Consider the following 13,748-nt stretch of genomic DNA (forward strand, 5'->3'; position numbering starts at 1 on the left):
TTTATGTATCTCTCAGAGACAGATACACTGCCCAGATGTCTTACCTGGTTTATCCATTTTTGCATCCCTGAGCTTTGTCTGGTACCAGGAAGGAGAACTTTTCTAAAGGCAGCATGCTTGAATTCACCACCAATGTCAACTTCTGCCATTCATTTCCCTATAAATTTATCAAACACCTTCCATTTCTTTTGCATACATCTTCACCCATGCCTGTTCTGTCGGGCTGTCCTTCTTGACAACCTGTCATTTCTGCCCCTCTGCCCACTTACAATATCCTAAGATCTGCATTCATTTTCCTCTCTTTTCCTACAGGTTATGCTCTCTTGCTTGCCTTAGCTATCTGCTGAGACAATGGTCAGCACATGGTTCAGTTGTAGCATGGTTTATCCATGCTGTGGTGGGTCAACATCATACAGTATACTTTCCACACACCTTTTTTTGGGAGGTAGTTCATTAGGAGGACAAGATCAAAGGCACATCATTCAACTTCCATAGAGAGTATCTATGATCTTGCAAAAGCATACCTAAAAGCTCTCTGGATTCAAAGGAAAAAGTCAAATGATCCACTGTTATTTTGTTTGTTTTTCTGTCACTTAACTTTACAACCATGATCTTAGAAAAGGACATTAGGATGCACAAAGATAGCTTTTCCTAATGTACTGTTGTAACTCTCTCCTAATGTATGGTGTAACTGTATACATTGGATGTGGCAGAAACATAATTAGCCCCATTGTCTAAGTTTGGTATCTATTTCATCAAGTAGCAAACTGTCACATGTCTTCTGCAGTAAAATTTTGTACTGAAGTGATTACTGCACAGCAACTAAGAGCAATCTTCTCTGTAAAGCCACAACTCTTCCCCTTATCCCCCCATTTTCTAGGACCTTTTCCTTTGTACGCAGGCTTTCTTTTATATGCAGTAAGATGCAGTGCCCTAAAGTAGCCCACAGATAATGATGTACACCTATGCTCCTCTTGAATGAGGAGGTTATATCATCCTTCACTAGATCTGTTGTGCCCCGTTATCAATACAAGCTGAAGCAGCAGCTAATGTCCTTCCTTCTAAAATGTGAGTTAGGAGAAAGCTTGCTCTGCCTTCTCCGCACACACTTTTGTTACTTACTACCAATGCCAGAAAACAGCTAAGCAATGTAAAACTCTTCCAAAAGGTGTGGAAGTCTAAAGCATTATAGGAAACAATTCAGAATATTCCTTAGTTCATATGTCTACACTGCCAATAACTGAGGCTAGGTAGAAGTGCAAATCACCTGTACTGCTTTCAGCCATAGTGTCGTATTCCTCATGATAGCATCTCAGTGTACTATAGACACTTGCGGTTCCTTCTGGCTAGCCCGACATAACAAACATCGATGAGGAAGCTAGCTTCCCCAAGTTAACTGATCTGACGGAAATGCTTCTATTTAATTCTCCAAAAGCAGGCTGTGCCAAATTGCATCATATTTTCTAAGTAACATCTATACAATATTTGGATGAACTTTTACATACACTCTACTTTTCTGAATTCATGGTTATATCTCCTAGGATTTCTTTCATCAAAGTATTTTCTTGATTATTTCTTATCACTTCTTTCCTTCACTTCCATGTCATAGAAGTTAATGGTCAGAGATTTGCATTGACAGTTGCTGAGCAGAACTCCTGCACCTGAACCTAGAAAGATGCCAAGTCCTGATTGTGTAATTGCATGTAATGGCTAAGGTATGTGGCAAATTAAGATTAGGTCACCAAAAGAACACACGACCATAAAAATAAAGTAATTCCCAAGTTTCAAAGAGTACCTGCATGACCTCATTCCTTCTGATGGTCTTAGTGGGAGCTGAGGATAAGAGTGTAGGTGCCTATCAAGTAATTTAAAGGCTGATTTATTTGGACATGATTATCAGCACTTTATCCACAGAAGCAGTAGAATTAAAGGTATTAAACAACGGTTGTTAAACAATATGGAAAGGCTATTGCTATTTTATTTGTGCTGTGGAAATTATTTCTTCCCAATCCATTGTATGTATTTGAGCTGTCAACTTTTAAACAGTATTGTTCTATATATTTTCCTTTATGATTTTCAGAAGTATGAATGCATTTAGAAGACTCCATGACCATCAACAGCAAAGGATACAAATCCTCTTATTCTTCTCTTTTGGAAGAATTCCACACATTACCTCCCTCTACTATTATTCTCCTTTCTACATACTGTCTTTTAAATTTCTATGGCAGATTTTTTTAAAAACACAATAGAGAAGCATTTATTACAAACATATGGCTTTACTCTATGGCAGTAAGTTGTCCTCCAAGTATCTTGACTGCACACACTACATCTGCTTAGGATGTGACTATTTATTGGTAGCAGTTAGCTTTAGACTTTTATATGTTTGCCTACACTGATACTTCTGTACAAGAAATTCCCACTGGCAGAAATGTAGCTAATGGTACTCTATTCTGCCTGCCTATCCTAGTATCCTGTGCTAGGTGGAAACAGATACTCACAAACATTCAAAACAACTGCCAACAGGGAGATTGTACAGCAGCAAGTGTACCTTCAATTTATTTTAATTATTTAGTCTCATTTGAACTCTTCAGGCAAATAGGGCAATCAGCAAGGATGAGATGTGTTAACTAACACAGTAGACACAGCATTAATAGGTACTAAAAAATGTCATATTACATCTGTTTGTGATCACAGAAGGCAATCTAATGAAATATCCTTAGGTCGCCATTAAAATCATAATTGGGAGAAAAACTACTATATATTTCATTTTCAAGTCAAATGCAGAGATTCATTTTCTTGGAAAGACTAACACCATTTTAAATACATTTTGACACCTTGTGCTTCATAAAAAATTAACACTGTCTCAGAGGCAGAGACTTACTCTGCTTAACACCAAATGTCATTCAGGTTATTTTCTACCAGAATTCCACCCCCACCCCTCCCCATTAACAGAGGAAACAGAGGGCATAGGTGATGATAGATAGATGTCCAAATTGGAAAGAATGAATCTAGGCCAGATGCAATATGTGCATTTAGAAAGGAATTACTTAGATATCACTTTATCTTCAGCTATTCCTACATAGAATGTTATATATTGAGTAAAGACAGCTTGGTACTCAAGCAAATGAGCAGTTTAGGTCTAAAAAGATCTGTGGGTATTTTGTTTCTAAGACACCAGGCATAAGTCCACTCTTCACTTTATGGATTCTTCATGGTTAAATTTATTGGAATTATTTGTAAGTACAATATTATCAATTCACATAACTCATAACTATTCTCCTTGTTATTGCATATACATCAAACATACACAGGCTATTCCATTTTCTGTATAGATCTTACCACTCAAGCAAAAAAACCAAAACAGTTGAGTGGGCATAAAGTATAAAAATCAGAAAGTACAATAAGGCAAGGATGATAAAAGCATAAGGCTCAGTAGTCTTTCACTAGAAAAATAGATTCTGCTGTCAAGTTTTCTCTGAAACTTTTAACAAACTTATTGCAAAAGATAAAAACCAACTTAACTACAGTAAACAAATTCCTTCCCTCAAGGCACTGTTACATAACTTATGTCAATTTGAAAATAATTTGAAAATAATTCAGGAAGTCAGTTGATAGAAATATTACACTAATAAAAGAGAACAAAAATCTTTATTCGGTTAAATAAAAGACTGAATGGAGAAAAAAATCAGATGAAATTTCTGTATGGAACAAAAACAATGGTAGTTTTGGCTAAGATGGAATGAACACTAAGTTTGAAGTCTTATAAAATTCAACTAGAAAAATTAACTTTGTTATCAACAGTAAATTTAGACAATTCAAAGAGTTCAGTAACAAATTGTAAAGTTTGGAACTTCAGTTATTTTCTTCTTAAAGAATGATTTAGTGCATTATATATGCTTGTCCTAGCATAAAAAAGTAACATGACTGCAAAACTATTTAAAACCAGTGGAGAAACTTTCCAAGGATGTAATTTGATTGTTTTATGACACATCACTTGGCTCTGTATTTTCACTTGTGCAAGTGCTGAGCAATGGCATATTGTTTTCAGTCACTGTACAGAACTTTAGACACTGAATAGCACAGCTAAAAAAGTGGTGTTTCTCCTACAGATTTACACTCTATCTTCCCTATACACATCTAATTGCAAGTCATCTCAGCTTCTGCTGTCTGTCTCTCAGGACCCCTACGGAATACCTGCAGGTCCTTCCCATGTACCTACACCACTCAACTGTTTTCTTCCCCAATCCTTGTCCCTTCCTATTTTTGGGGATCTCTCAGCTAGAACTGCAACATGATGTGGCTAATTGTGGTCAGCCTGCACATGCTTGGTCCTTTAAGTGTTGAGCTACCCCTCAACTGAAGACTCCCCCTACACCAAATATACCATTCAGTTTCCTTCTAATTTTAATTGCTCAGCAGTCAGTATTGAAAGGTTTTGAGGGTGAATTTAAAGGCAGAATATAAACATCACTTTCTTTGGCTGAAAAACAGAGGAACACAGATAGCGATTTCAGTATCAACATCAATATTGATGGGTTATTCCTCTCCCTCAGGATTGTGTGTCACGACCTATAGCTAATCACTTAATTATCCTGGACCACTCCTGCATAATTCTTAGGTCTCCATCTTAAGGAAATATTCATACAGTTCTATGAGCTCAGAGTTTGGAATCTGTTCTAATATTTGTCAAGCTTCACTAGGAATCTGGTCTTACAGCTGCTTGTCTCTACTTTGGACCTACAGAAAGAAAGAATTTGCAGTGACCAGTCTGAAGCATTAGGAAACAGCCATTCAGGATCCTTTTGCAGACTTTAACCTTTTCCTCTAAGAAATGGATAAAGTTGTGTTGGTATAGAAGCTAACAACATACCACATCTTGCAAGAAAAGGACTTGATCTTGAAAGACAAGACTTGCCAAACAAGCGTAATGGTTAAACTCAGCCTACCCATGTTAAGTCAATTATTACAGATTAATGTTTGTTATTAAAACTAATTTTGTGAATCCTTACACTTAGCTTTAACTGCTGTTTGAAGGAAGTATTGTTAAGGATTGTTTTGGCTCTCATTTGATATCTCTTCGCTTGAATTAGGTAAAGAATCATTATCTAGAATTTTGGGTTTTTAAGGTTGCCACATTGTTGTTCTGTTGAAGGCTGTGTTTGCATAATAAAACAGATATACAAAGCAACTGCAGTAGGAATGTTTTGAACATACAACATGTATTTCTAATAATATACATTTCTAGATTTCCAGAGTTTCCTATGTGGTAACTGGACTAAAAAAAGCAGGGTTGATTCCTTTGAAGTTATGACTGTTAATTATGCTAATTAATATGCTAATAATTTTATTTATTATTCCCCTCTGCAGGGGAACACAAGAAGGTTTCAACCTAGGCAGACATATGAGGAATAAAAATTACTTACCAAGATGAAAAAACCTACTTGCCAACCTAAAAAACAAACACCAAACCCCTTGCAGACATGGCAAGCAAAACATGCTAGGGGCAAGTCAAGAAAACTACAGTTACAGCAGACAATTTGACCAAAGTCTAATACAGTCCTGATAGGAGGGACACATCATAGATCTAAAACCCATGCTTAATCTAGGTTGTCCAGTTCCTGCCTGCCTTCAGTGCAGCCCTTGCTCACTAACATCAAAAGAAGTATCTGTTCAGTTAACTTGCCTATTTTAGCCAAGACTTCATACCACAATTTCAAGATAAGGTAGGAATGCTCAGTGACAGTAGAAATAAGTTGTTACCATTTCTGATTAAAGGGGGGGCTTTTTTCCAGATAGTACCTAGCCTCTTATTTTGCAAGAGATATTAACTCTGCTGTATTCAAAAATCTAATTCTTAGATCTTTAAGTAAGCTTATTTTTTACTAGTGAATTTCCTACCAAAAAAACAAATCTATTTTCTACAAAAAATGAAATTATGTTTCAAACAATTAGCATACAGAAGGAAATATCTTTACATGGCAAACATTTACCTGCTATAACAAAAATGCTGTTTTATCAATGATAAATTCATATAAAAACCTGTAAAATGCATTCTAGTTTTTGTAGTGCATAGAAACTCCAAAGCAAAATACAATAAACACAGTATCTTAGCAAGGGAAATCTTTATCAGTGTTCAGCCCTTACAGTCAATCACTTAATGCTTATATACTACCCATTGTTTTTTTATTTGGACTTCAACTTGTAGTTTATTTTGCAACTTTAACAACTATGAAAACCGAAAAAGCATAGATCAGACTGGATTTTATCCCCCATCCCAGCAAAACAGCCAATTGCTAGGCTTCCTGATATTTTCAAATCCGTAAGAGTAAAATACAAAAAAATAAAGCAAGGGAATTAAATCTATTTTATCTTTTGTTTTTCTGTATTTGTTTATGTTCAAAGAGAAATGACCAGTTTGAGGAAATTCTATTTAGATTTTTTTTTTCTTTTGCCTCCCTAGGGAGTTTGCAAATGCTGCCTTTTCCTCATGTTTTTGTTGAGGAGAAATTCATTTGAAGACTTTACTTTTCCCTTTCTTAAAATAGAAGCTTTTCCTTATTTTTCTTTTGGATTAGGAAGCAGAGCAACTAATGCAATCAACTGTTTTTCTATTAGCTGCACATTTTTCAATTGCTGAATACATAATGTAACTAAATGGTGTATTTAAGGTTATGGCAATTAGCTCTTAAAAAGCAGTATCATATGTCATATCAACAGAGTCATTTTTATGTATAAAAGAACTAGTGGTATTCATGTTGCTTCATCCTATTACCCTGAAAATTTTAGCTGCTCAAGACCTTCTCTGTGCTCTGAGAGGAGTTTAAGGAACAATACAGTATGCTGCAAGAAGTAAAAGCACCAACTAGACAGGATATATGCCAAGAACCATACAGACATATTTGTGAAATTTCTGTGTTCTGTATAAGTTATAATAGCAAAACTGGTTTTGCAGCCCTCAGATCCTGCAGTAATTTGTACAAGTGTAATGAACTGTTTCAGTTATATGCTGATATGGTACTGTATCCCCTTTGCTTCTTTCGTCTACTCTGAAATACTGCTGAAACATCTGATCTGTACAGTATTTAAATGTTTAGTCTATTTAGAATTACAGTACAGTAGCAGACATATGGCAAGACATCTTAAGTCTTATCTCAAGTATTCAGAAGGTACCTATATTTCTTTGTCATTTAAGTGAAGCTAAGAAAATTTAGAATGAAGACATTTTACTGTTCAGACCAAATTGCAAAACTGTTAACTTTTCATTTAAGTAATGATAAAGATTTCCCTTTGACCATTTCTTTGGTAAAAACGGCTGTGTCACATTTGCTTCATCTGCTAGTAAAAGGCATTTTCTTTGGTGGAAGTCTTTTTTTGGTCTTACAAGTCCAGCTTCATAACACTTAGATAAGAGACCCATTCTGTATTACCTGTTCATTCAGTGAATGCAAGGCCAGTCCCAATTTAGGACATAAAATCAAACCAATCAGCCATGAAACAGGAAGTCTAATAACAAAAATCCCCTTCTAGTAGTAAAATGACAATGTTAAAGGCAGCAAAGGTCTAAATATAGTATATCAGTATATACGTTGTCTGTATAAAATGAGCAGTTTCACAGCTATTTTAAAAGCATCTTATTTCTCGTTAAGTGTAGTGTTTACTTAGAAGCATAGTGGATGTTTAAAATGCATAGCTGCATACATCTTTTGTAGCTTGGTGACGATTTCCATTTCTGTCGGCTTAAATCTCCTGGATTAAAAAAAGAACAAGCACATTTCCTTATAACATGAATTCTGTTATTTTGCTGCTTAATATTTTCCAATTTGTTTGAAAATAAACTTAATTCCAGTTTATATTTTACAATTTTTTTGAATGGTCCAATGAGCAAATCTGAATCCTTAGTGATTCATTGAATGTCATGTGCCAAAAAGACTTTACAAGAATGGGACCTTAGATCCAATATGGGTTGAATCCTTGGAAACCTGAGTCACAGGAATCAACAAGTACAGTAATATGCAGGAAACAGAGGAGATCATATACTCTTGGAAAGTACTGTTTTCAATTGTTTTCTGATTCGTAACTCTCTTCATATGAGCTTTACCTGACACTTCACTTTCTGTTCTTTAAAACAAAGGGGATGTAAACAAACTTCCTTCCAGTACATGGCTTGTGGAGAGGACAAACTACCAGCAGTGACATGAATGCAAAGTCACTCACACCTCTCATCTTGAGATGAGAGTTTGGGGTGCCAAGTGCAGATGGGGAATAAGAAGGGGAAATAGCTAGAGAATGTAGGATTGGTCCTCCACTGACAGACCATCCTCTGACAAGCATTCCCAGCTGGCTAAGTAGAAGCAGCCTGTAATTAGATTGTAAAGAGGGTAGAGAGTCAGGGAAGTTCATTATATAGCTTCCACTGGGCTACATAGCCTCTGCTTCCTTCTTCTACCACTAATCCCTTCAGTCACCATCTATTAAACTCTGTCTTCTTTCCTACGCTCCTATAATCCCTTGTTTCATACATCTGGTACTGTCACATTCCCCACTTGCTATTACACTGGCATCCTTCCTCTATAAGCTCATTCGACAACCAAAATACAGCCTGAAAGAGCAAGCTTTTGGGTACATCAACAATTCTTATGCATCTCAGCACCTACCCTGGCATTCACAAGTGTTTCATGATCAGGAACCAAGTGATAAAGCAGGTTAATCCAGATCCTATTTCAAGGACTGCATGGTTGAACAGAACTGTTAATAATGATGACAGCACTGAATTAAAAGCTTTTGGACTAACTTTCTTGCTGATATTACATCATGAATGACTACATATTATCTAAAGAATGGTTCTATTACTATCTTGTTCCCATATCAAAAAAACAGACTGGGTTGGCACAGTGGATTTTTGTCCTTGTATTAGGCTGCTCAAGAGAGAAGTAAACTCTGATCTGTTTCATCTCTTACCTTTTTAGGAACCAGATTAAATTTTTCTGTGCCTAGCACTGCTGTTTTCCAGACCATTGTTTTCTTCTGTTTTACTATAAGAAAGAGAGGTTAAACACCAAAATTTAACTTTTAAGAATAGGATGAGCAGTCATTCCAGTCCCACAAGCCAGTCACAGAGTATATCTAAAACATATTTGATTTTTTTCCCCCTTTTTTCAGCATGTGAAGTTAAGAGAAAAGATTAAACAAAATTTAAGCAACCAAAACAGTGACTCGAAGTTTTTCAGCCAAGTAGTAAAGGCTCAATTCTATCTCCCTCAAAAATTCCACAAAGTTCTGGGCAGAAGTTATAGCAGTGATAGTCTTCCCAGAAATTATTGCTGTACTATCATTTCATTCAATATATAGAATTTGTATATAAAGTGAACACTCAAATAACATACAAGCAATATACAGCTCAACATCCTCAGAACATGGGCTGAAATAGTCATATGATTGCTCCTTCTGGAGTACCTACAACTAGGTATATGGTGTTTGTCAATCAGGACTTGAATTAACAGTTCTCTTGTTAAAAAAATTCTGTTTCTGAATCATTAGCCTCCCACCTAATGCACTGTTGGATGTGACATTTTAATTATAGCCCCATCAACCAAGTTCAGCTGTATATTAGAATGTGCTTGACATAACAGACCAGAAAAGTTCCTTTGGAGACACTCTCTCTGGTACACAAATCTATCTTGTAAACAGCCAGTATTTGAAATAACTTTCAGTCATTAAAATCAGGAAATAAGTACATTGTTTGAGCACATGTGAGGAAAATCTATTATCTAAGATAAAATCCCAAAATCAAGCAGATTATCAATACCACATCTCACATCTCATCAAGCATGAAAACATTATTGTAGTGCACTACACTGTATTACAATACTATTATAAACATGCTGAAACTGAATTACAAGAAGCAGGGCTATGCAACAAGGGCAATTATTCAATTTTCCACCCAAGACATATCCCCAAAAACTAAGCAGTATAATAGCGTACTATATTCCCAAGACATATCCCCACATCATAGTATAATTGAGTTGCAGCTTTAAAGCTGCTTAAAGGGGAAATCCACTAAAATATATTAGCACTGGAAAGAGGAGTAGGAAAGGGAATACAACACAGGGAAACAAAGAAGGTCACTGCAGCAAGAAATCCAAAAAAGAAAAGACAGTGCTACTCAGAGGGACAGAAAAGGGAGATAAAGATCAGAGAAGATAAGAGACTGAGAGGAGAGAAAACTGGCATAGACTGGACACATCTAAAAGGAAAAACTTCCAGGCTGCATCTTAAAACAAAAGGGAAGTTAATAAGCCAAATGAAGTAACTGGGCTTCAAAGGATGGGCAGAGCAAGAGAAGTATAGCTTATTTTAGCAAGCAAGCCTTTAGAAATGCATCATCCTAAGGAGGGGGAGCCAGCATGGGAGCACCAACCCTCAAGCAGCAGAACAGCAACAGAATTGTCTCCACCTGCTCCTTTGGCTCCAGTAGTGCAGCCATTCCTGTGCGCAGGGAGCCCAAGCCACCAGCACTGTGAAAGGCCCCCCTCGCCAACCCCAGAGGTTGGGGTTACCACCAAAACAGCCAACAACTCCAGCTCCCAACATCCCAGCAACTACAGGCTTACCTACGACAGTCAGGGCTTTGACCACATGCAAGTGAGAAATGTTTGTTAATACAGACAAAAAATACATATAATAAACATTTCAAAGCCTCTCCTGTAAAATTTCCACCTGAAAGTGATTTTCCTCATAGTTTATTATAGCATTTTGGAATGAGTTTATAATGAGGACACACATTGCTCAAAAAAGTAAAATATCTTCCAAACATCAAAATGAAGTTCCAGGTAGAAAACACCATTCTGCACACTCTGGAATTAGGAAGTCTTAAGCAAAGGAACAAACTGTACTTTCACATTCTTCATTAACCCTTAACAAACAGGTCAACAACCAAGTATGATTTTATACAACATGCTAGTATGCAAAAAAAAAATCTTTAACTATAGTGTACAAATTCTTTACTTACAGTTGCTCAATTTGGTCAAATTCTTTTTCATCTTCTGCATAACAAAAAGGATCATATTAAGGTCTCAGTTTAACAAACAATAGAAGAGTTCTGTTTAATTATATTATTTACTCCATATGTAAGCAAAAAAGTAATAAAATGCTCATTGCAGGGGGTTGGACTAGATGACCTTTAAAGGTCCCTTCCAACCCAAACTATTTTATGATTCTATGATTCTTAAATTTGTCATTCAAATTATCTTGCTCCTCTATTGAAAGGAATTACCTGCAAATTTGTAAAAAACCTTTGATCAAGTTTTATTAATCAGATTTTAATACACGTTATATATGACATATAACATATATGGAAAAATACATTTATGCATATTATATTTTACCATATGCGTAATACATAGACACATATGTGTAGATTATATGTCACTTCTGTTTCATCTTACACATTTAATTCAGCTCACCTATGTGTGCCTTAGGTTCAGCAACCAACATTAGTGCATTCTGTTTTAATGCATTTTTCCTTCTTGCTCAATTTCTTGACAGAATTTTTCCCATCAAGACTACTAATATTTGCTTCCATTCCTAAGCATTACCAAAAAAGTATAACCTCCAATTTCCTTTGTCTTATAAGGAAAAAATATGGACTAAATCAAACCCTTTATAAGAAAGTATTTCTTATTAAAAGCACTTCGTACCTGAATTGTAGGCTTATGGAAGGGATTTAAGAATCTAAAATAATGTAGTGTTCTAGAAGTATTTTATCAGGAAAAATACAGATGTGAAAATTACACTGAACTTCATATACGAAGTGCTATGGGTCATACCTTTCTACCTTTGGCTACAATTTAAATGGAAAGCTAGAAAAGACTGAAAAAAAGACTTACCCGCACACTTCTCTTTCTTTTTTGAATACATCTCATAAAGCAAAACAATAGTTACTAAAATAACAACTTCAGCCACAATAGCTAGAAAGGGTTTGAGAGGCACCATGAAGGATAAAACTTTAAGCTTCAGCTTTCCTTTACTTTTCCCGAGTTCAAAAGCAGCCTCACACCAATATACACCATCATCTTCCTTGGCAAGCTTCAGTATCTTCAGATGGGTTACATTGGCAGATACTCTATTAATTACATACTTGTCTGCCAGCAAAGAGTCATTAATGGCAATCTGAAAGTAAAGAATATATTACAAATCTTATTAATGCAATGAGATCGTGTTTAATCAAATTATTTATATTATCAACAGATAATTCATTTTACATCTTTCCATGTCAAACTAAGAACAAGTGGTATTTGTTAAGCATGTTTAGTCCACATCCAAGTGAAGGATTTATCTTAGCTGGCCACCCTGGTTTCCTTTACGTTTAATAGAGGAAAATATGCACTTTCAGTTAGCAAGCTGTCTGACCCGTTTTTAGTCTATTTAAGAGCAGAGGAAAGGTACCCTTGACTCTGACTGTCCACTAACAAAAGGTAGCCTCAGCTGTCAGGTTCTAACATCTAGGTTTCAACACAGCACAAAGCATACACTTTTAAGGAAGTTGAGCTGGGAATGCTGCTTCACTGGGAAATATGCCAACAGTCTTACAAGTCAACACTATTCCCCATCAGTACAGATGAGACATCTACTTACTTCCTCTCAGTTGACCATTCTTCCCCCAGGAAACGGGCTAGAACACAGTGGCTATACTTCCAAGGCTAAGGGGGATCCTGAAAGGTGGTTATGTGAAAGAGGAAAACTGCTGAGCAAGACTTTTCCTTACAGCCTTTAAGGCAGGCGCTGAACTCAGAAGAGACTTCAGCTCCTTCAGAACCAAGTCTCCACCACAGGAAAACCTCCTTCAGGTCCAGCGCCCCAAAGAGGTCATACAGGCTGGGAAATACAGAAGTACATGTACCTGGATGAACAGGAATGGAAGGGATATGCTCCTAATTCTCCCTCAAGCCTCCAATAACTTACATGTCTTTTAAAGACTGTCCTGCTATCATATGAGTTTTTTGGCATCAAGTAGTAAGATTTGAGCAATATAACTACCATTAATATAGTAAAGACAAGTATCTCAAGACTCAAATGATTTGTTTTACTCTTATCTGCGCTGTAAGAGCCTGGCAAGGACTTTTTGGGAAAGAAACATCATGCAACCCAGAACAAAAACTACATCCCTGTAATAATGAGTACTTCTAAATATGTGCAGAGATTTAGATTAACTTAAATGGAAATTTGTAGAGCCTACAGTGAAAAGTCACTCTACTTTACAAAGTGTCTGTACTTTTTCCCCACATTGTTTTGCTTGGCTGACAGATAGAAACCTTACCTGTTCACTTCCATTGGTCATATACCAAGTCCAAGCAATGGGAGTATAGCCAAAACTTTTACAAATCATCACAGCTGTATCTCCTTCATAACTGATTATGGGTTTTTCTTTTCCTTCAATTTTCGGTACTAAGAACAAGTAGGGAAAAGTTCATCAAGTGAGGCCTACAGGTTTTAACTACAGTATTACAAAAAGATAAAATATATTTAGATATGTATTTATAGTAGTCCATTAATTTCTTCTTCCCATAGCCACAGATGATTCTATCATTCATGACATGAACTAAATGAAAAGTCATTTCAGGCTGATATTTCATATACAGGATTTGTGCAGAAGACTACAAATCCTGCTCTCAGTTGCTGTATGATCTTTAAAGTTGCCAGTTAATACTGAAAACCAAGTATAATCAGACTGTGATTTCTACCCTTGCCCA

At 36.1% G+C, this 13,748-nt stretch overlaps 1 protein-coding gene across 1 annotated transcript in view; it reads right to left on the reverse strand.

The window, feature by feature from the left end:
* Nucleotides 1–8,974: 8,974 nt before the first annotated feature.
* Nucleotides 8,975–13,748, reverse strand: part of EMB (embigin) — a 15,156-nt gene continuing 10,382 nt past the window's right edge. The window contains exons 6-9 of the mRNA XM_010285382.1: nt 13,316–13,443; nt 11,886–12,168; nt 11,009–11,042; nt 8,975–9,032 (exon numbers count right to left, since the gene is read on the reverse strand). Of these exons, the coding sequence (XP_010283684.1) occupies nt 8,975–9,032; nt 11,009–11,042; nt 11,886–12,168; nt 13,316–13,443 (503 nt within the window). The remainder of the gene's footprint in view (nt 9,033–11,008; nt 11,043–11,885; nt 12,169–13,315; nt 13,444–13,748) is intronic.

Source organism: Phaethon lepturus, unplaced genomic scaffold, assembly GCF_000687285.1.
Source record: "Phaethon lepturus isolate BGI_N335 unplaced genomic scaffold, ASM68728v1 scaffold26020, whole genome shotgun sequence".
NCBI classification, from domain to species: domain Eukaryota; kingdom Metazoa; phylum Chordata; class Aves; order Phaethontiformes; family Phaethontidae; genus Phaethon; species Phaethon lepturus.